We start from the raw sequence: 23,881 nt of genomic DNA on the forward strand, positions 1-23,881 counted from the left end.
GGTAATGTACAAATCTTTTAGCAATAATGATGTATAATAGGAAGATATGAATGACTAATCGCGTGTTAGGGTAGGGGCCATTTAATACACTCTCATATCTTTAAAATTATTTTTGCCAAAAACATCTTATCTCATCTTATCTCATCTTAAGCTTTTCCGAGAAATGATCAATCTTAGAAAGCTTATTGTAAAAGGTTTATATTATTCTTAATCTTCTGTTTTTATTTTATTTTATTTTGATTGATTTAAAGTTTTATCATTAAATGTGATTTTTATGATTTATATTGGTTATCTTATTATTGTCAATAAAATTGTTTAAAAGATAATTTTTGAATCAATCATTTTATTGTTTTGTTTTAATCTTTATTTTATTTAGTTTTGATTTTATTTTATTTTTGGACATTTTATAAGTCCTTATTATTTGTCTTTGATTTGATTTTATTTTTGGACGTTTTATAAGTCCTTATTATTTGTCTTTGATTTTATTTTTATTTTTGGACGTTTTATAAGTCCTTATTATTTGTCTTTGATTTTATTTTTATTTTTGGACGTTTTATAAGTCCTTATTATTTGTCTTTGATTTTATTTTTATTTTTGGACGTTTTATAAGTCCTTATTATTTGTCTTTGATTTTATTTTTATTTTTGGTCGTTTTATAAGACCTTATTATTTGTCTTTGATTTTATTTTTATTTTTGGACGTTTTATAAGTCCTTATTATTTGTCTTTGATTTTATTTTTATTTTTGGTCGTTTTATAAGACCTTATTATTTGTCTTTGATTTTATTTTTATTTTTGGACGTTTTATAAGTCCTTATTATTTGTCTTTGATTTTATTTTTATTTTTGGACGTTTTATAAGTCCTTATTATTTGTCTTTGATTTTATTGTATTTTTTTTGGACATTTTCTAAGTCCGCATCAATATTATTTTTTCCCTCTTCGAGGAGGACAACAGCAACGGACGTTTGGGAAAAGGTAAGTGCACTCGAATAACATCTAATGAGTGTCTCCATCTGTATTAATAAAGTCAAATACTCCAGCTTGATATGTAACAAATCCGTATGATTCTAACAAGGATTATTAAATGACTAGGTCAATAACAAATGCAAACAACTTAGAAAAGTGGAGCTGCCAATTTAAGTGAGGTGTTCAGATTATCCTTCCTGGGCTCTGTGTGTGTGGTTACTCACTCAGGATTGATAGGTGGATGGAAACAGATTGGCCTCATGATAAGAAGACAGTGAACAAACCTAGGTGAATCCACTTTGATATATCGGCTTATCTAATTCCCGTCTCCTCACGCTGACGCCTTAGAGCTGGTGAGGAAAAAGGGGAATTTCTAACCCTTTAATTGGAGAGTCGATCAGGACATATTTCCCGATTTAAGTCCTGCGGGTAAGCGGAAGTTGACAACCTACAGTCAGAGCTTTAATTTAAAAATGGTTACACAGCATTTATATTTGAACAACTGAGCATTTTTCATGAACCAGGTGAAGAAACCTGCTTATTATTTATTCATTTGATTTAGCCCCTGTTCACTGAAATATCCGGTTTCAATAAAACTATTTGTGACATGTTATATTTAGCTTTGACTCAAAATGTTCTTGCGGAGGGGGAAAAAAAAAAAAAAAAATATATATATATATATATATATATATATATATATATATATATATATATATATATATATATATATATATATATATATATATATATATTATTATATATTATTATTATTTATGTTTTCGTATATCAATGTTAAGCCAAAATATAACGGGATATGAGTTTTGGTCCATATCGCCCTATCCAAGAGTCAAATTTTTCTACTTTAAAATTATAACTTGGATCTAACATTTACAACTAGAATGCCTTTGTGTAATTATAATGTGCTATTTGCCCATATTTATGTTGTTCCAACTTGCTTTAGTGACTTGAATTCTTGTTTGTCATGGTGTAACAACAGCAGCCATTTTGTTGCCGTTGGGGTCAAGTAACTTTCATTTTATGCCTGTTCATCCCCTAAAATGTTTATAGTAGCTCATGTTGAAAACTTGTGTATTTGTCAGCTGGTAACATTTGGTTTTCTCAGCTTCATGTTTGTCATGATGAAAGACCAATGTTTTTGCTAAAAAATTAATACGTTACAAATTACTATCCTTGGTGTGTTGCAACATGTGTACTAAAACTTTTCATACATGCTGGCATGATGAAACAAGCAGTTATAATAATGAATGGGACTTATTTGTCTCATTTCATTCCAAAGACAATCTCTTTGCTTGACACACCTGTGGTGGATATAAAAAAATAAAAAAATAAATAAATTATTTTATATAAAAGTCCTATTCATTAAATTGTTTTATGTTTTAAAGTATTTAGTAGTTGTCGTACCGTAGTTTTGCACTAGAAACTTAAAACTAACTTATACTAAGCATTCCCACATATGTTGTTTCTAACCTTTATTATTATATTATACTTATTGTGGGAATGCTGAAAGCAAGTTTCTAACCTTTATTGTGCTGATTATTATTATTGTGGGATGCTGAAAGCATCCCACATATGTTGTTTCTAACCTTTATTATTATTATTATTATTATTATTATACTTATAGCATTTTATTCTCAACACTTTTTGCAATCAAACTACTCCTACATTATACTTCCGATTTACACCGTTCAAATTTCAACTTAATAATTTGACACAAAATATCTTCACAATAGTGTTTTTGTTTGACCATTTATGAGTTTTTAAAGTTTTAAATGAGCAATTCACATTCAAACCCAAAAACGTTGAATACTTTGCATTTCACTCCCAAACACGTGTACATGTTGTTGTTGTTTTTGTTTTTGTTGTTTTTTTACACAAGAGCAGAGAGAAAGCTTTGACAAGCAGCTTGACAGAAAGTGATGGCTTCAACCATTGGTAGTTATTAGGTTCCATGTTTCAAAATCGGCCAGCAGGTGGCAGCAGAGTATTATCAATCATTCTGCTATTAGCAGTCAGCTAAGCATTCAGCTATTAGCATTCAGCTTTCAGCATCCCACGCAATTTCTTCAGAAATTGCTTAGTCTAGTTGTGGGATGCTGAAAGCTGTTGTTTCTAACCTTTATTATTATTATTGTGGGATGCTGAAAGCATCCCACATATGTTGTTTCTAACCTTTATTATTATTATACTTATACTTAAACTTATTATTATAGCATTTTATTCTCAACACTTTTTGCAATCAAACTACTCCTACATTATACTTCCGATTTACACCGTTCAAATTTCAACTTGCTGACAAAATTCACGCCTTTCGGGCTATTTATCGTTTGACTTCATATTACTTACAGTACTCGCATAATTTAATGTTAAAAATCTACTTTTCCCCATTCAGTTTTAATGGGACTGACACTGAATTTTTTCTAAGTCCCATTTTCCACGCCCACTTCCATACATACAACAGACCATCTTGACTTGCTTTCAGATATTGCTTCGTGGCGCAGTTGGGAGAGTGCATGTACAGTAAGCAGGAGGTCGCAGGTTCAAAGCCCACCGCCGACTGTACATTGCACATATGTCTGTGGCAATTACATAAACAGATATTAAGTATACCAACTGACTATCACACCAGGAAATGCGTTATACTGACATGATCAAACACATGTGTCCCAAATCAGCGCTGATGACTTTCAGCGTCAGGTGACACTTTGAATTACAAATACGCCAATTCGCTCTGCTGCTCACAGGTCCGGTGGCTCACTGGCTTAAGCGCTTGCATAGCAAAGACAGCCCTACGAATGGTTCGCTGGTTCAAACCTCGGATGGAGCAACTTTTGGACATGGACATACTTCTTTTTTTTTTTTAGTTAAAACTAAAACTTTCTTCTTTTCATTTATAATTCAACCATAATTTCTCATTTGTAATTTACAACCAATTTATCTTTCTTTATTTAACATACATTTTATTGCATGTTCAGACACATTCGCTGCTTCCATTTCACAACACTTTAGTGATGCCACCAAGTCTTCTGTGGGTCAGTGGATAGATTGGCAGTGCAGTAGCTCATTGAACAGTAAACAGGAGGTGAGGGTTCAAATTCAATCTAAGACTGGTTGAATTTCAACTTCAGCCTTTTCATTTATAATTCATTCATAATTTCTCATATGTAATTTACAGCCAATGTATCTTTCTTTATTAATTTAACATACGTTTTATTTAATGCATTCTGGTTCAGCAAGACATCTCTCAATTACATTTCACACTTCAATGATAACAATAGCATTCTGCTATTAGCAGTCAGCTTAGCATTCAGCTATTTGCGTCGGCTTTCAGCATCCCACGCAATTTCTTCAGAAATTGCTTAGTCTAGTACTTATTATAGCATTTTATTCTCAACACTTTTTGCAATCAAACTACTCCTACATTATACTTCCGATTTACACCGTTCAAATTTCAACTTGCTGACAAAATTCACGCCTTTCGGGGTATTTATCATTTGACTTCATATTACTTACAGTACTCGCATAATTTAATGTTAAAGATCTACTTTTCCCCATTCAGTTTTAATGGAACTGACACTGAATTTTTTCTAAGTCCCATTTTCCACGCCCACTTCCATACATAGAACAGACCATTATGACCGTCTTTTTGATACTGCTCAGTGGCGCAGTTGGGAGAGTGCATGTACAGTAAGCAGGAGGTCGCAGGTTCAAAGCCCACCGCCGACTGTACATTGCACATATGTCCGTGGCAATTACATAAACGGATATTAAGTATACCAACTGACTATCATACCAGGAATTGTGTTATACTGACATGATCAAACGCATGTGTCCCAAATCAGCGCTGATGACTTTCAGCGTCAGGTGACACTTTGAATTACAAATACGCCAATTCGCTCTGCTGCTCACAGGTCAGGTTAGCTCACGGGGTTAAGCGCTTGAGCCAGTTGCATAGTGAAGACAGTCCTACGTGTGGTTCACCGGTTCAAATCCCCGATGGAGCAACTTTTTTTTTTTTTTTTCTCAGTTTCGTCATAATACAACAAGTTGACATCTATTTCGTTAAATGTCATTTGACAAACCATTTCTTCTAAATTAATCCATATTGCATAATGCATTCTATAATTTCATTGAAGTGATTGAACACGTGGCCCCCATTATTCAGCATCATATGTCACTTTTCAATATAGATACACTGTAAGACATACTTCTTTTTATTTTTTAGTTAAAGCTAAAACTTTCGTCTTTTCATTTATAATTCATCCATAATTTCTCATTTGTAATTTACAACCAATTTATCTTTCTTTATTCATTTAACATACATTTTTTTGAACGTTCGTTCAATGACACATTCGCTGCTTCCATTTCACAACACTTCAACGATGCTACCAAGTCTTCTGTGGGTCAGTGGATAGATTGGCAGTGCAGTAGCTCATTGAACAGTAAACAGGAGGTGAGGGTTTGATACCAGTCTCAGACTGGTTGAATTTAAACTTCAGTCTTTTCATTTATAATTCATTCATAATTTCTCATATGTAATTTACAGCCAATGTATCTTTCTTTATTCATTTAACATACGTTTTATTTAATGCATTCTGGTTCAGCAAGACATCTCTCAATTACATTTCACACTTCAATGATAACAATAGCATTCTGCTATTAGCAGTCAGCTTAGCATTCAGCTATTCGCATTCGGCTTTCAGCATCCCACGCAATTTCTTCAGAAATTGCTTAGTCTAGTTATACTTAATATTATTATTATTATAGCATTTTATTCTCAACACTTTTTGCAATCAAACTACTCCTACATTATACTTCCGATTTACACCGTTCAAATTTCAATTTGCTGACAAAATTCACGCCTTTCGGGGTATTTATCGTTTGACTTCATATTACTTACAGTACTCGCATAATTTAATGTTAAAGATCCACTTTTCCTCATTCAGTTTTAATGGGACTGACACTGAATTTTTTCTAAGTCCCATTTTCCACCCCCACTTCCATACATACAACAGACCATCTTGACTTTCTTTCTGATATTGCTCGGTGGCGCAGTTGGGAGAGTGCATGTACAGTAAGCAGGAGGTCGCAGGTTCAAAGCCCACCGCAGACTGTACATTGCACATATGTCTGTGGCAATTACATAAACGGATATTAAGTATACCAACTGACTATCACACCAGGAAATGCATTATACTGACATGATCAAACACATGTGTCCCAAATCAGCGCTGATGACTTTCAGCGTCAGGTGACATTTTGAATTACAAATACGCCAATTCGCTCTACTGCTCACAGATGAGTGGTTCGCTGGTTCAAACCTCGGACGGAGCAACTTTTGGACATAGACATACTTCTTCTTTTTTTTTAGTTAAAACTAAAACTTTCTTCTTTTCATTTATAATTCAACCATAATTTCTCATTTGTAATTTACAACCAATTTATCTTTCTTTATTTAACATACATTTTATTGCATGTTCAGACACATTCGCTGCTTCCATTTCACAACACTTCAGTGATGCCACCAAGTCTTCTGTGGGTCAGTGGATATATTGGCAGTGCAGTAGCTCATTGAACAGTAAACAGGAGGTGAGGGTTCAAATTCAATCTAAGACTGGTTGAATTTAAACTTCAGTCTTTTCATTTATAATTCATTCATAATTTCTCATATGTAATTTACAGCCAATGTATCTTTCTTTATTAATTTAACATACGTTTTATTTAATGCATTCTGGTTCAGCAAGACATCTCTCAATTACATTTCACACTTCAATGATAACAATAACATTCTGCTATTAGCAGTCAGCTTAGCATTCAGCTATTAGCATTCGGCTTTCAGCATCCCACGCAATTTCTTCAGAAATTGCTTAGTCTAGTTGTGGGATGCTGAAACCTTTATTATTATTGTGGGATGCTGAAAGCATCCCACATATGTTGTTTCTAACCTTTATTATTATTATACTTATACTTAAACTTATTATTATAGCATTTTATTCTCAACACTTTTTGCAATCAAACTACTCCTACATTATACTTCCGATTTACACCGTTCAAATTTCAACTTGCTGACAAAATTCACGCCTTTCGGGCTATTTATCGTTTGACTTCATATTACTTACAGTACTCGCATAATTTAATGTTAAAAATCTACTTTTCCCCATTCAGTTTTAATGGGACTGACACTGAATTTTTTCTAAGTCCCATTTTCCACGCCCACTTCCATACATACAACAGACCATCTTGACTTGCTTTCAGATATTGCTTCGTGGCGCAGTTGGGAGAGTGCATGTACAGTAAGCAGGAGGTCGCAGGTTCAAAGCCCACCGCCGACTGTACATTGCACATATGTCTGTGGCAATTACATAAACAGATATTAAGTATACCAACTGACTATCACACCAGGAAATGCGTTATACTGACATGATCAAACACATGTGTCCCAAATCAGCGCTGATGACTTTCAGCGTCAGGTGACACTTTGAATTACAAATACGCCAATTCGCTCTGCTGCTCACAGGTCCGGTGGCTCACTGGCTTAAGCGCTTGCATAGCAAAGACAGCCCTACGAATGGTTCGCTGGTTCAAACCTCGGATGGAGCAACTTTTGGACATGGACATACTTCTTTTTTTTTTTTAGTTAAAACTAAAACTTTCTTCTTTTCATTTATAATTCAACCATAATTTCTCATTTGTAATTTACAACCAATTTATCTTTCTTTATTTAACATACATTTTATTGCATGTTCAGACACATTCGCTGCTTCCATTTCACAACACTTCAGTGATGCCACCAAGTCTTCTGTGGGTCAGTGGATAGATTGGCAGTGCAGTAGCTCATTGAACAGTAAACAGGAGGTGAGGGTTCAAATTCAATCTCAGACTGGTTGAATTTCAACTTCAGTCTTTTCATTTATAATTCATTCATAATTTCTCATATGTAATTTACAGCCAATGTATCTTTCTTTATTAATTTAACATACGTTTTATTTAATGCATTCTGGTTCAGCAAGACATCTATCAATTACATTTCACACTTCAATGATAACAATAGCATTCTGCTATTAGCAGTCAGCTTAGCATTCAGCTATTTGCGTCGGCTTTCAGCATCCCACGCAATTTCTTCAGAAATTGCTTAGTCTAGTTGTGGGATGCTGAAAGCATCCCACATATGTTGTTTCTAACCTTTATTATTATTATTATTATTATACTTAAACTTATTATTATTATAGCATTTTATTCTCAACACTTTTTGCAATCAAACTACTCCTACATTATACTTCCGATTTACACCGTTCAAATTTCAACTTGCTGACAAAATTCACGCCTTTCGGGCTATTTATCGTTTGACTTCATATTACTTACAGTACTCGCATAATTTAATGTTAAAGATCCACTTTTCCCCATTCAGTTTTAATGGGACTGACACTGAATTTTTTCTAAGTCCCATTTTCCACGCCCACTTCGATTAATACAAACGACCATCTTGACTTGCTTTCAGATATTGCTTCGTGGCGCAGTTGGGAGAGTGCATGTACAGTCAGCAGGAGGTCGCAGGTTCAAAGCCCACCGCCGACTGTACATTGCACATATGTCTGTGGCAATTACATAAACAGATATTAAGTATACCAACTGACTATCACACCAGGAAATGCGTTATACTGACATGATCAAACACATGTGTCCCAAATCAGCGCTGATGACTTTCAGCGTCAGGTGACACTTTGAACTACAAATACGCCAATTTGCTCTGCTGCTTACAGGTCCTGTGGCTCAGTGGCTTAAGCGCTTGCGCAAGGTGAATAGCAAAGACAGCCAGATGAGTGGTTCGCTGGTTCAAACCTCGGATGGAGCAACTTTTGGACATGGACATACTTCTTTTTTTTTTTTAGTTAAAACTAAAACTTTCTTCTTTTCATTTATAATTCAACCATAATTTCTCATTTGTAATTTACAACCAATTTATCTTTCTTTATTTAACATACATTTTATTGCATGTTCAGACACATTCGCTGCTTCCATTTCACAACACTTCAGTGATGCCACCAAGTCTTCTGTGGGTCAGTGGATAGATTGGCAGTGCAGTATCTCATTGAACAGTAAACAGGAGGTGAGGTTTCATATCCAATCTCAGGCTGGTTGAATTTAAACTTCAGTCTTTTCATTTATAATTCATTCATAATTTCTCATATGTAATTTACAGCCAATGTATCTTTCTTTATTAATTTAACATACGTTTTATTTAATGCATTCTGGTTCAGCAAGACATCTCTCAATTACATTTCACACTTCAATGATAACAATAGCATTCTGCTATTAGCAGTCAGCTTAGCATTCAGCTATTTGCGTCGGCTTTCAGCATCCCACGCAATTTCTTCAGAAATTGCTTAGTCTAGTTATACTTATTGTGGGATGCTGAAAGCATCCCACATATGTTGTTTCTAACCTTTATTATTATTATTATTATTATACTTAAACTTATTATTATAGCATTTTATTCTCAACACTTTTTGCAATCAAACTACTCCTACATTATACTTCCGATTTACACCGTTCAAATTTCAACTTGCTGACAAAATTCACGCCTTTCGGGCTATTTATCGTTTGACTTCATATTACTTACTGTACTCGCATAATTTAATGTTAAAAATCTACTTTTCCCCATTCAGTTTTAATGGGACTGACACTGAATTTTTTCTAAGTCCCATTTTCCACGCCCACTTCCATACATAGAACAGACCATCTTGACTTGCTTTCAGATATTGCTTCGTGGCGCAGTTGGGAGAGTGCATGTACAGTAAGCAGGAGGTCCCAGGTTCAAAGCCCACCGCCGACTGTACATTGCACATATGTCTGTGGCAATTACATAAACGGATATTAAGTATACCAACTGACTATCACACCAGGAAATGCGTTATACTGACATGATCAAACACATGTGTCCCAAATCAGCGCTGATGACTTTCAGCGTCAGGTGCATTCTATAATTTCATTGAAGTGATTGAACACGTGACCCCCATTATTCAGAATCATATGTCACTTTTCAATATAGATACACTGTAAGACATACTTCTTTTGTTTTTAGTTAAAGCTAAAACTTTCGTCTTTTCATTTATAATTCATCCATAATTTCTCATTTGTAATTTACAACCAATTTATCTTTCTTCATTCATTTAACATACATTTTATTGCATGTTCAATGACACATTCGCTGCTTCCATTTCACAACACTTCAATGATGCCACCAAGTCTTCTGTGGGTCAGTGGATAGATTGCTATTAGCATTCGGCTTTCAGCATCCCACGCAATTTCTTCAGAAATTGCTTTGTCTAGTTATTATAGCATTTTATTCTCAACACTTTTTGCAATCAAACTACTCCTAAATAATAATTCCGATTTACACCGTTCAAATTTCAACTTGCTGACAAAATTCACGCCTTTCGGGGTATTTATCATTTGACTCCATATTACTTACAGTACTCGCATAATTTAATGTTAAAGATCAACTTTTCCCCATTCAGTTTTAATGGGACTGACACTGAATTTTTTCGAAGTCCCATTTTCCACACCCACTTCCATACATACAACAGACCATCTTGACCAGCTTTATGATACTGCTCATTGGCACAGTTGGGAGTGCATGTACAGTAAGCAGGAGGTCGCAGGTTCAAAGCCCACCGCCGACTGTACATTGCACATATGTCCGTGGCAATTACATAAACGGATATTAAGTATACCAACTGCCTATCATACCAGGAAATGCGTTATAATGACATGATCAAACACGTGTCCCGAATCAGCGCTGATGGCTTTCATCAGGTGACACATTAAAATACAAATACGCCAATTCGCTCTGATGCTCACGGGGTTAAGCGCTTGAGCTAGGTGCATAGCAAACATAATGGCTATTACGTAAACGGATATTAAGTATACCAACTGACTATCATACCAGGAAATGCGTTATACTGACATGGTTAAACACGTGTTCCAAATCAGTGCTGATGGCTCAGCATTAGATGACACTTTGAAAGACAAATACGCCAATTTGTCCTGATTTGCAGCAACCCCCATTCGCTCACAGGGTAAGTAACTTGCCTGCGGTTGCATTTTTACACCCAAGCCCGGGTTCGAACCTCGGTGGGGAATTTTTTTTTTTTGTCACCCCCAACTTTAATTTCAGACATGGATATTTTCTAATTGTTTCACATGATGGAGCAACTTTTCTTTTCTTTTTTTCCCAGTTTCGTCATAATACAACAAGTTAACATCTATTTCGTTAAATGTCCTTTGACAAACTACGTGACCCCATTCTTCAGTATCATATGTCACTTTTCAATATAGATACACTATAAGCCATGAGTTTTGAGCCAGACAAGTTAGGTCAGTGGATAGCTTAGTTGCCTGCCGCATGGAGAACCTGGGTTCGAATACAGTGCGGCTAACTCTTTATTAGTAGGAATGCAATATTTAATACTAATCATTGTCACTAATAATTATTTCACATCCATTACTTTTGATGTCATTTGTCATTATTAAAGTTTTGTTTCTATATTATCCGTTCTATATTCAAGGCAAGGCAAGTTTATTTGTGTAGCACATTTCCCTACACAAGGCAACTTAATGTGCTTTCCACAAGGAAAGACAACACATTAGTATCAACAAACACAGTAGTTAACATTCAGAGCAAAGAAAATAAAAGTAGGTTACATTGACAATGTTAAAACCTTATACAGCAAACTTAAAAAAAAAAAAAAATAGCGCATGGAATTTTAAAATGATAAAAATAAGGGGAAAAAACACAACATTCAAAATTCAATTTCAGTGTAAACAAGCTAACATCTATTTCGTTAAATGTCATTTGACAAACTTTTTTTTTCAAAATTCCTTGCAAAATTGATTACTAAATATAATACTATATATTGTCACGTCACCTACATGTCCATGATAGCTGAATGGTTTAGTCCTCTTCTCCTTCCACTTCATTGGAGAGCTTTATTATGAAGCCATCAACGTGCATACCTCAAAAGTATTTTTTTTAAATATTTTTTACATGTTTGTTGTACTCATATTACTAATTGCGATTTAGTTTTGGTTTTATTTTCAAATGCACTCAACATTTGTTGTTATAAATGTTAAAGGCAACAGTATTTGAGCTAAAAGTTCAAATGTACTATTGGCATAATTGTCTTTTTTGGATTGCACAAGGAATTCTGGTACAAACTGCACTTTAATAAAAGTCGAATGGACTGTTAGTATGTTACCTTTCACGTGTCTTCTTTATTACTAACTTGTACATATATCTCAACAAATTCAAGCTATATGCTAATGATGGTTATATAAGAGTAGCTGCTTGCTTGTCACCCCCTTAAAAATATTGGCCTAAATCGTCAAAATAATAATAATAATAAAAAAAATGCTGGCCACCTTTGATAAAATTGGCTACATCCTTAGTTAAACAGATAGTGTATTATTTTTTGTATATATATAATTATATCCCTGGAATGAAAATGAACACATAATCAGAATGTGTTTCAGTTTTTGGGGTTTTCTGAGGGGGGGAAAAAAAAAAAAAAAGTTGAAAAAAGACTCGGCAATTATTTAAGGAGGCTGACGATCCGATCCGATTAGTCGACTAATCGCGACTACTGTTGGTGACTAGTCGACTAGCAAAATAGTCGTTTTTGGCAGCCCTAGTGGTAAGTATACTTGACCGGGTGCATTACAGAAAACGGAAGTACCCGGTTCGAATCTCGGTGGGGTAATGTTATCCCAACTTTCATTTCAGACATGGACATTGTTCAATTGTTTTACATACAAAATTAATATAATACTAACCCTAAGTGCATCCATCAACTCTGTAAATAAAACGTGGGTTACAGATATCAAGCCCTCGGTGAATCACCTTATTGCTATAAATTTGGAGCAAATCTTCACATGCTTCCTGCGTGGTTGAGCGGATAAATTGCTGAAGCACTAAGAAGTGATCGCACTGATCGCTAAGAACTATGTGGTCACCGGTTCGATCCCAGCAGTGCCCATCTTTTTTTTTTTTTTTTGAGTTAAAACTAAAATCTCTTGATAACAGCCTTTGCTCTTGTCAAAATTGTGGCCTGGTGTAGTGGTAAATGTTAGTGATGTTACGCTCAAAGCAGACACTCGAGACAAGTGTCGAGCGCTGGCGGCAGAAGTATTATAATCGCTCTCGATGGATCTCATGGAACATCTAGTGACGTCACGCTCGAAGCAGACGCTCGGCAAGTGTCGAGCGCTCGCGATGTGTCTCCAATCAGCGTTGCCTTTCAGCATCAGATGACATTTTCAAAGACAAATACGCCAATTCGCTCTGATTTCACCAAGTCAAGTTAGCTCATGTGGGAAGTATACTTAAGCGGGTGCATTTCAAAAACGCGCAAGTCCCTGGTTCAAATCTCGGTGGGGAAATGTTATTTTTTTCCCCCAACTTTGATTTCAGACATGGACATTGTTCACTTGTTTTACATAAAACAGTTAATATTAATATAAATTAATACTAACCCTAAGTGCATCCATCAATTCTGTAAATAAAACGTGGTTACAGATATCAAGCCTTCCGTGAATCACCTGATTGTGTGAGTGTTGGAGCCTGTCCAGCCTCGGGCAGTAGGTGGGCGAACTGAACTGGTTGCCAGCCAATTGCAGTAGTCCGATGATGATCATGAATAATGTTATGAATGGAACGCTGCTGAAGTGACGTGACTTTAATGTGCCATCTGATTGGACGAGGAGTTGTGTTTTGTGCCAAGTAGACTGACATGGCATACTTTTTTTGTGCTGATTTTAGCTTAATTTAGGTGATCATTAGTGTTGTTCCGATACCGTTTTTTTTTTGCCCCCGATACCAATTACATTACCCAGCTTTACAATATCAGCCGATGCCGATACCATACCGATACCTAAGGTTTTTTTTTTTCCCTCGACATGAAAAAGCTGTCTTGCCACTGGTTCAGACCATTCAAGAACCAATAGAATATCTTAGATCGGCATGCAGTGAACCTGTCACATATCAGTGAATGTCATGCCACGAGCAAGACACAAGATGCAGCATCCAAAGTATTATATTAGCGTTGGAATTAATGGTATCTCTTAAAAAAAAGGAATTAATGGTATCGGCATGTTACATGTTAGTACTCACCGATACCGATACCACTGTTTTGATGCAGTATCGGGGCCTCCCCTGATACCAGTATCGGTGTCGGAACAACACTACTGATCATCCCTTTTTAAAACTTTGTAAAACGGCTCCGCAAAGAAAAAAATATTATTTCGAGCCTCGGGCATGGTATATGCAAATTAGAGTCATTTTGAATTAAAAATTATTCATCAGCATACGCAGTGGTGCGAAGAACATGGGCCGCTATGCACGAATACGACAGTGAATTTGCATAGCCTATATGCTCAACTTGTGTGCATACTTGAGTATCAAGACTACACATTTATTAGTGAATGAGGCCCACTGCCACTCAACATGGACACATCAGAACATTGGTCAGCTGCTACAATACGCTGGCATATCAAGTCTTAATCTCTGTGGAGACACACCTTCATTCTCGTGAATGCACACAACTGAGGGCAGGTAAAAATATTAGCGTTGTGAAGCTTATTAGCCCGTAAAAATCCATAAATTAGTCACCTTGTTGTTTAAGCCGCAGGATTTAGTGTGTGAAAACATTTGCGATTTATAGTCCGGAAAATATAATTGTTTGTGTGGTCATAAATTTAAACAGCTAGCCTGTTTTTACATTTTTGATTTAGGTGAAGTTCAGACCACATTTCATGACTAATTTATGCAGAAAAAAAACAAAAAAAAAACTCAAAATGTTCACATGCTTTTCTCCTTCTACTGTTGTAAAAAACTCCACCAGCTTCTACTAATTTGGAACTACAAACTAATCTGACAACAGAATTTTGCATCATCATATAGGAAAGAAGGTTGTGAATATGTATATTGTGTACATTATTTCACAGTCACTCACCTTTAGCATCTGCAGAAACACCACAATCCCCTTTAGTCATAGAGTTGTTGTTCGTAGACGGTTGCCTATGGCTGAGGAACACCCCTGGTGCCATGGGCTGTGACACTCCTGGCAACTTGACTGTTTCGCTGTTCAACTCATGATCTGTAAGGCTGCCATCTTGGCAGTCCTGATTGTGGTTTGGAGAGCTACTATCTTGAGAGATTTTTTGTGACTCCTCCATCACTGGTGTCTTCTTTTTGATTATTTTCCTCTTCTTAGTTTTTTGTTGCTCCTCCTATTGACATTTTTTCCCAATTACTTGATTTTCTGGGCATAATTTGAAATATTATTAAATTACAATTCTAATTATGGCTGAATTTACACACCTGATGAGAAAGCTTTGCTGCTGCAGCAGCCAAGCCTGTTTCTATGGAGGCTACCCGCGCTCCTTCTCTTGCAGGCCTTTCCTGTCGAGGACCTGACGGACCTACACGAGCTTTGAGAACATCGAAATAAAGACTTTTCAATTAAAAAAGAAATGCAGTAAAATGTTAATAGAATGTTATGGACCAACAGTAATCAAGACCTGTAGGGCTGTATGGAATGTCATCACTGTTTTTCCGTTTTTTCGATCTGGATTTGAAAATTGGATTATCCTCCTCAGACTCCAATGATGGATAAACTGATGAAAGATACAACATTTTCCGTTAGAATCATTAGATACTACACACAAGCAATAAAATAATTTTTACTCTTGTTACAATTACCCCCGTTCCAGCCATTTTTTTCTTCCCTCTGTTGGAATGTTTAATCTTTTCCTTTTGTGTGGATTTAACCTCCTGGAGTTCCAGACAATTGGATTAAAGGTTCTTTGAAATGCCAAACAAAGAACACCAAACCCCATTTTTTGTAACACCTCGACATATGGCTAGGACTTTATTCTTCAGGCCCTGCGATGGCCTAGACTTTTGGGCGTTATTCTCCAAATTAGATTTACTGAATCTACATCCTGGCTTCAGACACATTCCTTGGAAATTACATGAACACTGCACCACTTATAATTAATCTCAATTCTACAATTATTGACATATAAACGGACTCTGTATGTAACTGAATGACACCAAGTAATTCATGTTGTTTTCTTTGTGTACAAATGTTAAGCTTACATGTGTAACTCAAAGGAACCATGGGTGTAACTTCTAAAGCAAGTTACTCAGCTGAATAGGGAATTTTGGCAAACTCAATAATAACATATTGTTATGGTTAGCTTTGACATCCTGAGAATGATGTGCGTTTTATGGAAGCACCTAACGTCAATTCTGGCTAATTTTTAAGTACTTTGTACTCCAAAATTGCTTGCTCACCCAAAAAGCCAAGCTTGCTTCTTGAGTACGGAAGGGGCGGAGTTTGGCCACATGGCTACTTTGCATATTGGTATTTTGTTTTTTGCCGGACTTAAAAGCACAGCAGGAACAGAACTCTCTTTCCTGCGGACTCTTTTCCTGAACATCACGCTAAAAACTGCGGTCACTCCTCGGACACTTTAACGCGACCACGTGGCTCCCTCTACTCTGAGCTCGGCCACTCCCCCACCCCCCCAATTAGAATATTGTGATAAAGTCCTTTAATGCCTGTTATACAATTAAAAAAACAAAAATGTCATTCATTACAAATCAACTGAAATATCGCAAGCCTTTTATTATTTTAATATTGCTGATTTTGGCTTACAGCTTAAACAAAACTCAAACACCTTGAATCGTCTAATTAACTCGAAACACTTGCAAGTGTTTCCAAGTGAATCCAAAATGTATGACACTTTTCTTTTTTTTAATTGCATTACATAAAATAAAGGACTTTATCACAATATTCTAATTTTCTGAGACAGTCTTGTATGTATGTATGTATGTGTGACATGTTAAAACATTACAGGATGACAAATTTATAATTGCAATATGAAGGAAATCTGTTAAGATTAAGAGTAAATATTGCGTTGAGAAGGATAAAAAGTAAAACAAAAATGTAAATATTGTGGAACATACAACCATTGAAAATGCTTAAAAAGCTTCATTTATTCTAATATTTTCTTGTTTAGTACACTATTGATGGTTTTTCAGGGATCCCACCACCGTCTGTGATCGAGCGATCTGAGATCGATTGTTTAGGTCTCCATACACCTAGCAGGCGACAGAGGGAGAACTTCCTCACACAGTAAATGTTTGCTGAGGAAGCAACACCACAATCACTGTCGTGATTATTTCTCCCTGTTTTCAGGTATGTTGTGGACTAGAAAGTTAATTTAAGTTGTTAGCCTTTAAACTATAGTACATTGTTCTGAGTGTAGTATCGAATACTGTGTTGGATATATTTGCTTGCTTTCTGTTTGTTATTTGAATGTTCTGTAAATTTTTGCTGACACAGTAAATGTTTGCTGAGGAAGCAACACCACGATCACTGTCGTGATTATTTCTCCCTGTTTTCAGCCAATTCAGGGTACAACATATGTATGTTGCACTCGCTATACGGCTGGACAACCGAATGCGGGAGCGGCAGCGTGTGCGGAACACCGAGCACCCCTACTCTCGTCATCAGCTGGTTGGGAGCGAATCTTGAGGCCCCAGGGGGAATCAAGGACCGGTATGATAGGCCACCGGGAACAAACCCAGCCTCCAGCAAGGAGCCCCTACAGAGTGGAAGAGAGCGGCTCAGCACTGCGGAGCGGCTGCGGCGGGTCCAGACCGGTGACTGCTTCTACTGCGGCCAGACTGGCCACCAGATCACAGATTGTCCACTTCGACCTCCATGCCGAACCAGCCGCCCGACGACGCTAGGGGGCCATCAGCAGACAGAGAGCATGACAGCTGGTCCCGATCCACCGTGTGAGTACATCGAGGACGATACTGAGGTGGTCGACATAGTGTGCGATCTTGAACGTCTTGACTTGAACTCCCAACGGAAATCACGGGTTTTGGCTACCTAGCTAAGATTACCGCGTTGATTGACTCTGGTTCCGATGACTAGTTTTGTTGACCCTGGATTAGTAGAGTTGCTTAAACGTCCTACTTTTGTCCTCTGCAAACCACGACAAATTCTCGATCTTAACGGGCGCCTCCTAGCGGAAATTAAACGTATTACAGCCCCCCTCAGGATAAACTCTCCGGTAATCACAGTGAGTCCCGTCAGTTTTTGATTATGCCCTTGAGCTCAGTCCCACTAGTGTTGGGCCTCCCGTGGCTGAAGTTGCACAATCCTGATATCAATTAGGAAATACCAGTTAATGAGAACAGGAGTGTTTTCAGTCACACACATTGTTTAAAATCAGCAGAGATGAACTTTCCTCCGGCTACAGAAATTGAGTCAGAAGTTATCGATTTAGCGAATGTTCCTCCTGATGCTGATGCTCCATGCTTTAAAGAAGGTATTTAGTAAAGACCGAGCCGAGTCTCTGCAAATCATCGCCTCTATGATTGTGCTATTAACCTGGTTCCTAATGCACCACTACCCAACTCCAAGCTCTATCAAGTATCATAGCCTGAACAGGAAGCACTCCATGAGTATATCTCTTAAGTCACTAGCCGATGGCCTAATTCGCCCCTCTTCTTCCCCAGTTGAGGCTGGGTTTTTCTTTATTCAATTCAATTCTTTATTCCGGACTCAGGGTCCACTCTTAAAAAACAAACAGACAAAACAAGCAAAACAACAAACATACAAAAGGTTAAGAAAATACAGTCGCACATTAAAAAGACAGGCATACCAGTGTTTCCATATGTTTGACTGGTAGCGAATAGCACCATTCAATATTCGTGAGTGACACCAAAATTTCATTTTGAGACTTATTTAGTCTACCAATAAACCTATACATTAAGGTTCTTAGTAGGCCTACAGCTTGCAAAGTGTTCACTCGCGCAGAGACAAACATCTCAGTTGCACTAGTCCAACGAGGCCTTCTCAAGAGCACTCTCAGAGCATCATTATAGGCCACGTGAAGTCTATACATACTTGCTTTTTTATATCTATGCCAAAGGTGAGCTGTATACAGAGGTGTACAAAATGATTTAAACAGGAATAACTTGACATCATCAGAGCATGAACCAAACTTGCGCAGCAACGTATTAGCTTGGGCATACAATACCCTGCATTGTCTGTAGATATCATCATCATCTGCCAAATCAGCTGTGATGATGTGCCCAAGATATTTCACCTTATTTGTTACATGTAATCTCACATTTAACAAATAAAAGTCAGGATAGTTCATGTACTTGTCCTCCCTAGTTCTACTTAGTTCATAATGACACACTTAGTCGTGTTATACTTGATGTCAAAAAGCTCACCATAATCTACACAGATGTTAATAAGATGCTGTAGGCCAGCAGAACTCGGGCTAAAGACAACTAAGTCGTCAGCATACAGTAGATGATTCACAAGCAAATTTCCAGTAAAACAACTAGTTTTACATGTCCTAAGCCTTGTTGAAAGTTCATCCAGATACAGGTTAAATAAAATTGGGGATAAAATACCACCCTACCTGACTCCATTGCTAACACTAAATGGGGCAGACACATCATTCCCCCACTTAACCTGCATAGTTTGCTTACTGTACAGTAAATCAACAGGCGCACAATATATTTGGGAACACCTTTATGTATAAGCTTCATAAACAGCTTTCGGAGATTCACCCTATCAAATGCTTTAGAAGCGTCCTAGAAGCACATAAAAACTGTTAAGTTTTGCCGTTTGTATTTTTTAACAATCTCTTTTAATGCATAGACATACATGTCTGTGCCCATCATAGCCTTAAACCCAAACTGATTATCTGTCGATTTAATCAATACTGATAACCTGTCCAAAAGGATTGTTTCCAAAACTTTTGACACAATGCTGGCCAGAGCTATTGGTCTATAATTGTCAGAATTACACACCTTCCCAGTTTTATCTTTTATGACAGGAACCAATAATACAGTCAACATAGGGTCAGGTAAGAACCCATGTAAGAGGAAGGTGTAAGGCAGATCGAGATCATAGGTGCTAACCTAGTACGAGCGAACTTCAAATGTTCAGCTGTAACCCCATCCTGCCCACATGCCTTATTATCAGCCAGTTTGTTAACAGCTTTGTGGACTTCATTTGGCGTAATTATGTCTGCATGGTCAACATCGAACAGATCACAAGACTCATGCGGAAGACAGTTAAACAATCTGCTGTATTGCTGACGCCACAGCTCTAAGATGTTATCAACTCCAGAGGTGCTATCAATTGCACATGGCAGAGAAGTTTTACAAGTAGTCATATGTTTTACCTCCTTCCAAAAGTCATAAGTGTTGTTACATGAGAGTTTCCTTGCTAATGAGTCAGCTCTCATAGCACGTTCATTTTTAGCTATAAACCGAACCGCATATTTATATTGGGCATTTGTAACACGTTTCTGTTCATAAACCGGCCCATGTCTCGGTTTTCCTGCCAAAAACCACTCCTGAGTAGCCTCTGCAAAATTGTTGGCCACATGTGCATTCCAACTGGGTCGTCCTCTCTTTTTATGGTTTACTTTTTGAAAAGAGTCACTTGCCTTAAGCATCTTTATACATAGCAAGTACAGCATCTCTGTGATTCAGATTTTTACAATTTACATCCCTGCACATCACAGCCTCCTTGGGCAATGAAATCTGCTTTAAACAATTATCTGTATTCACAGAGTAAGAGAAAATTTCCTTTCTCGAAATGGAGCGCCAGTCCACATAAAATGCACCACTTTCATTAATATTAACCTCAGTTAAGGGTAGACACTGACCATTTATTTGCATTTCAAATGGAATGTGATCTGCCGTTGAAAGCTCATAGAATATTTTCATGTCTACCAATGAATCATGTGCATCTTCTGTGGCTATGCAGTAGTCCAACCATGAGGTGCTATGCCAAGCTTCACTAATGTATGAGAAACTACTAGCAGGCAAGAGTACATTAGTTGACAGTATAAAACCATTATCCTCACAATACTGGTGCAAATGATTAGGGAATATTGATGTCATGTCTGCAATATCTGAATTAAAATCACCAATAATAAACACATAAAAAAATGTAAGCCTATTAAAATATTCTGTTTCATTATTATGGCACTCATATGGCATGTATGCAATTAAAATAAGGAAATCCTTACGATTCAGCGTTAGGTGAATTCTTTATTTTATTTTATTTTTTTGAAGAGCTCAGAATTGTTCATTCGGTAGTCTTACCGATTCAACGTCTTGTCATCATTGCTCTTTTTTTTTTTTTTTTTTTTTTTTTTCTTTTTTTTTTGTGTGTGTATGTGTGCGTGCGTTTGCGTGCGTTTGCGTGCGTGCGTTTGCGTGCGTGTGTGCGTTTGCGTGTGTGCGTTTGCGTGCGTTTGCGTGCGTGCGTGTGCGTGCGTGCAAATACGTATAAATTTATACTCATTCATTCACCTAAAACCTTATAAATATCCCATTACCCTTCGCCTTAACCAGGTACTTCAGAATCTTGCCAGAGTCGTGAGATTTAAATGGTCAGGAGACCAGAGAAAAGGTCAGAAAAAAAAGAAATAAAGAGAAAAGAAAGGTAAATCAAAGTGACATCCAGCACCGACCAAACACTTCCTGCCTTCCCCATGATTACAAAATCAAAGTCTTACGCCAACCCCGGAAGCCTCTAAATTCCAGCAAATTTAGCGAGATCTCAAGAGCCCAGAGGAAAAACTAAAGAGAGGAAGGAGGGAAGGATCGATAAGGCAGAGTGAGATCAATAGAAGCCAGTACATCCAATCCATCAAAGTGAAGTCCAGCACCAACAAGACCCCTCCTGCGTGGTTACAAAACCGGAGTCTTATGCCAACCCCAGAAACCTCATACTTCTAATAAATTAAGATCTCAAGTGACCAGAGGAAAAACTAAAGAGAGGAAGGAGGGAAGGATAGATAAAGCAAAGTGAGAACCACAGACACCAGCACCAACTGATTCAAGGGGCTGTGGGAGGGAGAGGGTACTTCTGTTGAGTTTCAGTAGATGCTGGTGCGACGGATCTGGCATGCATAAGGACCACCACCAAAGAAAGAAGCCGTCAACCGCGGTCCAGCAAAGCGAGCAACCCCCCCCCCCCACCCCCCCCGGAATCCCCAGGCCGCGGCAGCACCAAGGCCACCCCCAAGCCACCCGAGCGGACACCGGTCGGCGAGCCGACCCAGACACCCGGAACACCCCCGCCCCAGCCCCGGCCCACACCCCCGAGCCCAAGGCCGCAGAACGAGGCCCAGCGGGCCCCCACAGCGCCCCACCGGTCCCCAGCCCCCATCCCCCCACGACCCCCCCGCACCCCACCCAAACCCGCCATCCACCACGACCCAGGCCCCACCACCCCCGACCCCCAAACCCCCGAACACACCCCGACCCCCAGCACCCAACCCCCCACCCACCCATACCTCCACCCCCCCCCAAACAAGCCGCCCCCCCCCGACGGCCGCCACCCCCCCCCCGCGCACCCGGCCCCCCGCGAGAACCCCCCACCCCCCCCCGGAAACCGGCACCGGGCAGCAGCGCAGAGAGGGAAGATGTGCCCACCCCACCTCCAGCCGCGCGAGATTTGCACAGCGGCGGGAGGGGGGAAGCAGAGGAGGAAGCACCAGGGGAGAAGGCGGAACACCAGAACACCGAGCCCGGTGGGGAGAGGCCCCGGTCGTCACGCCAGAGTACTAGTGACACCTAACCCTGTTACTGAGTCCGCCAGCTCGCCGACTGGCGAGCTCTACCCTTACACCGTGAATGTGGCCCCACCCAGTGTATATACAAGTGTGTGCGTGTGGTGCATTAAAATTGGGAGCAGGTGAGTCGGAGCAGAGGGAAAAAATTTCCCCTACTCCGACACACCCGTATCCCCCCCAAAAAAATGAATATGTATATGTGTGGTGCATTAAAAAAGGGAATGGAGGGACAAAGTGGTGGGGCAGGGACACAAATGGGGGGGACCACAGCGCTGCCAGGCACTGCAGTCCATCCCCTCTGATGGCTCCCCGCCCCAACTCACCCCTCCCCTTGGACGTGAGGTGCATTAAAATTGGAGGGGAGTTGAAGGGTGAAGACGGTGTTTCCACCCTTCCCCACCCCACCAAGAAATGTGTTGTGTGCCCTATGTGTATATTTACAAAGTGTATAGTGCAAGCTAGTGAAGTGAGTAAGAGGAGCGACCAGCGGGGCCTCACCCAACCCGGCGGGTGTAGGTGGCACGCCCGCCCCCCAGCACCCCCACCCCCTGCCGCCCCCCACCTCATCCACCCGGCACCACAATGGGCGGACAGCCAGCGCAGCAGGGCTACCGGACAGCCCACCGGCCACCGGAGCCCGCCCGGGGCGCCAGGAGTTATACCGGAGTGGGGCAGGCCCCAAACCCTCGCCCGGCCCCCGGAGCCCGACGCCCGGGCCGGGGAGGGAGCCCCAGGCCCAGGGAGAGGGGAGGGGGAGGGGCCGCAGGGCAGACAGGGAAGGGGGGGGGGGGGGGGGGGCGGGGGAAGCGGGGAGAAGACGACAAGAAGGCGAAAGGGCGGCTGCAGGGCAGGAGGCGGGGGGGGGAGAGGAGGAGGGAGGGCGACAAGGGAAAAGGGACCGGGAGGCAGAGGAGGATGGGCGGGAGGAGGCGAGGAGGGAGAGGCGACGGGGGGGAGGAAGGGGGAGGGGAGAGGGAACCACGGGGCACACCGGAGGCCCACCCACCCCGAACCGCGCCGCCGGGCACGGAGCAGCGGACCGCGCCGGGACGGCACCGCCCCGGGCACCAGGGGAAGCACCCCAACACCGCACCCCACAGGGGGCCCAGGGAGCGGCCAAGACGCAACCGCCACCGAGCAGACAACGGGGGGGGGGGGGGGGGGGGGGGCAGAACCACCCCCGCCCGACCACAGGGGACGGCGT

The 23,881-nt window shown here is 39.6% G+C and overlaps 1 protein-coding gene across 13 annotated transcripts in view; it reads right to left on the reverse strand.

Moving 5' to 3' along the window:
• The window catches only part of phf2 (PHD finger protein 2), a 628,982-nt gene that overhangs the window by 47,713 nt on the left and 557,388 nt on the right, over positions 1-23,881 (reverse strand). For 12 of the 13 annotated variants that reach the window (XR_013284755.1, XM_077530649.1, XM_077530645.1 and 9 more), the window contains 3 exons: positions 15,562-15,657; positions 15,362-15,471; positions 14,994-15,270 (listed from right to left, as the gene is read on the reverse strand). The exons of the other annotated variant lie outside the window; for it this stretch is intronic. Coding sequence is in view for 11 of the 12 variants with exons in the window: in XM_077530649.1 (XP_077386775.1) it covers positions 14,994-15,270; positions 15,362-15,471; positions 15,562-15,657 (483 nt within the window). In the remaining variant the exon portion in view is untranslated. The remainder of the gene's footprint in view (positions 1-14,993; positions 15,271-15,361; positions 15,472-15,561; positions 15,658-23,881) is intronic. 13 annotated transcript variants of the gene reach the window in all.

The sequence above is a fragment of the Festucalex cinctus genome, chromosome 8 (assembly GCF_051991245.1).
Source record: "Festucalex cinctus isolate MCC-2025b chromosome 8, RoL_Fcin_1.0, whole genome shotgun sequence".
NCBI lineage: Eukaryota > Metazoa > Chordata > Actinopteri > Syngnathiformes > Syngnathidae > Festucalex > Festucalex cinctus.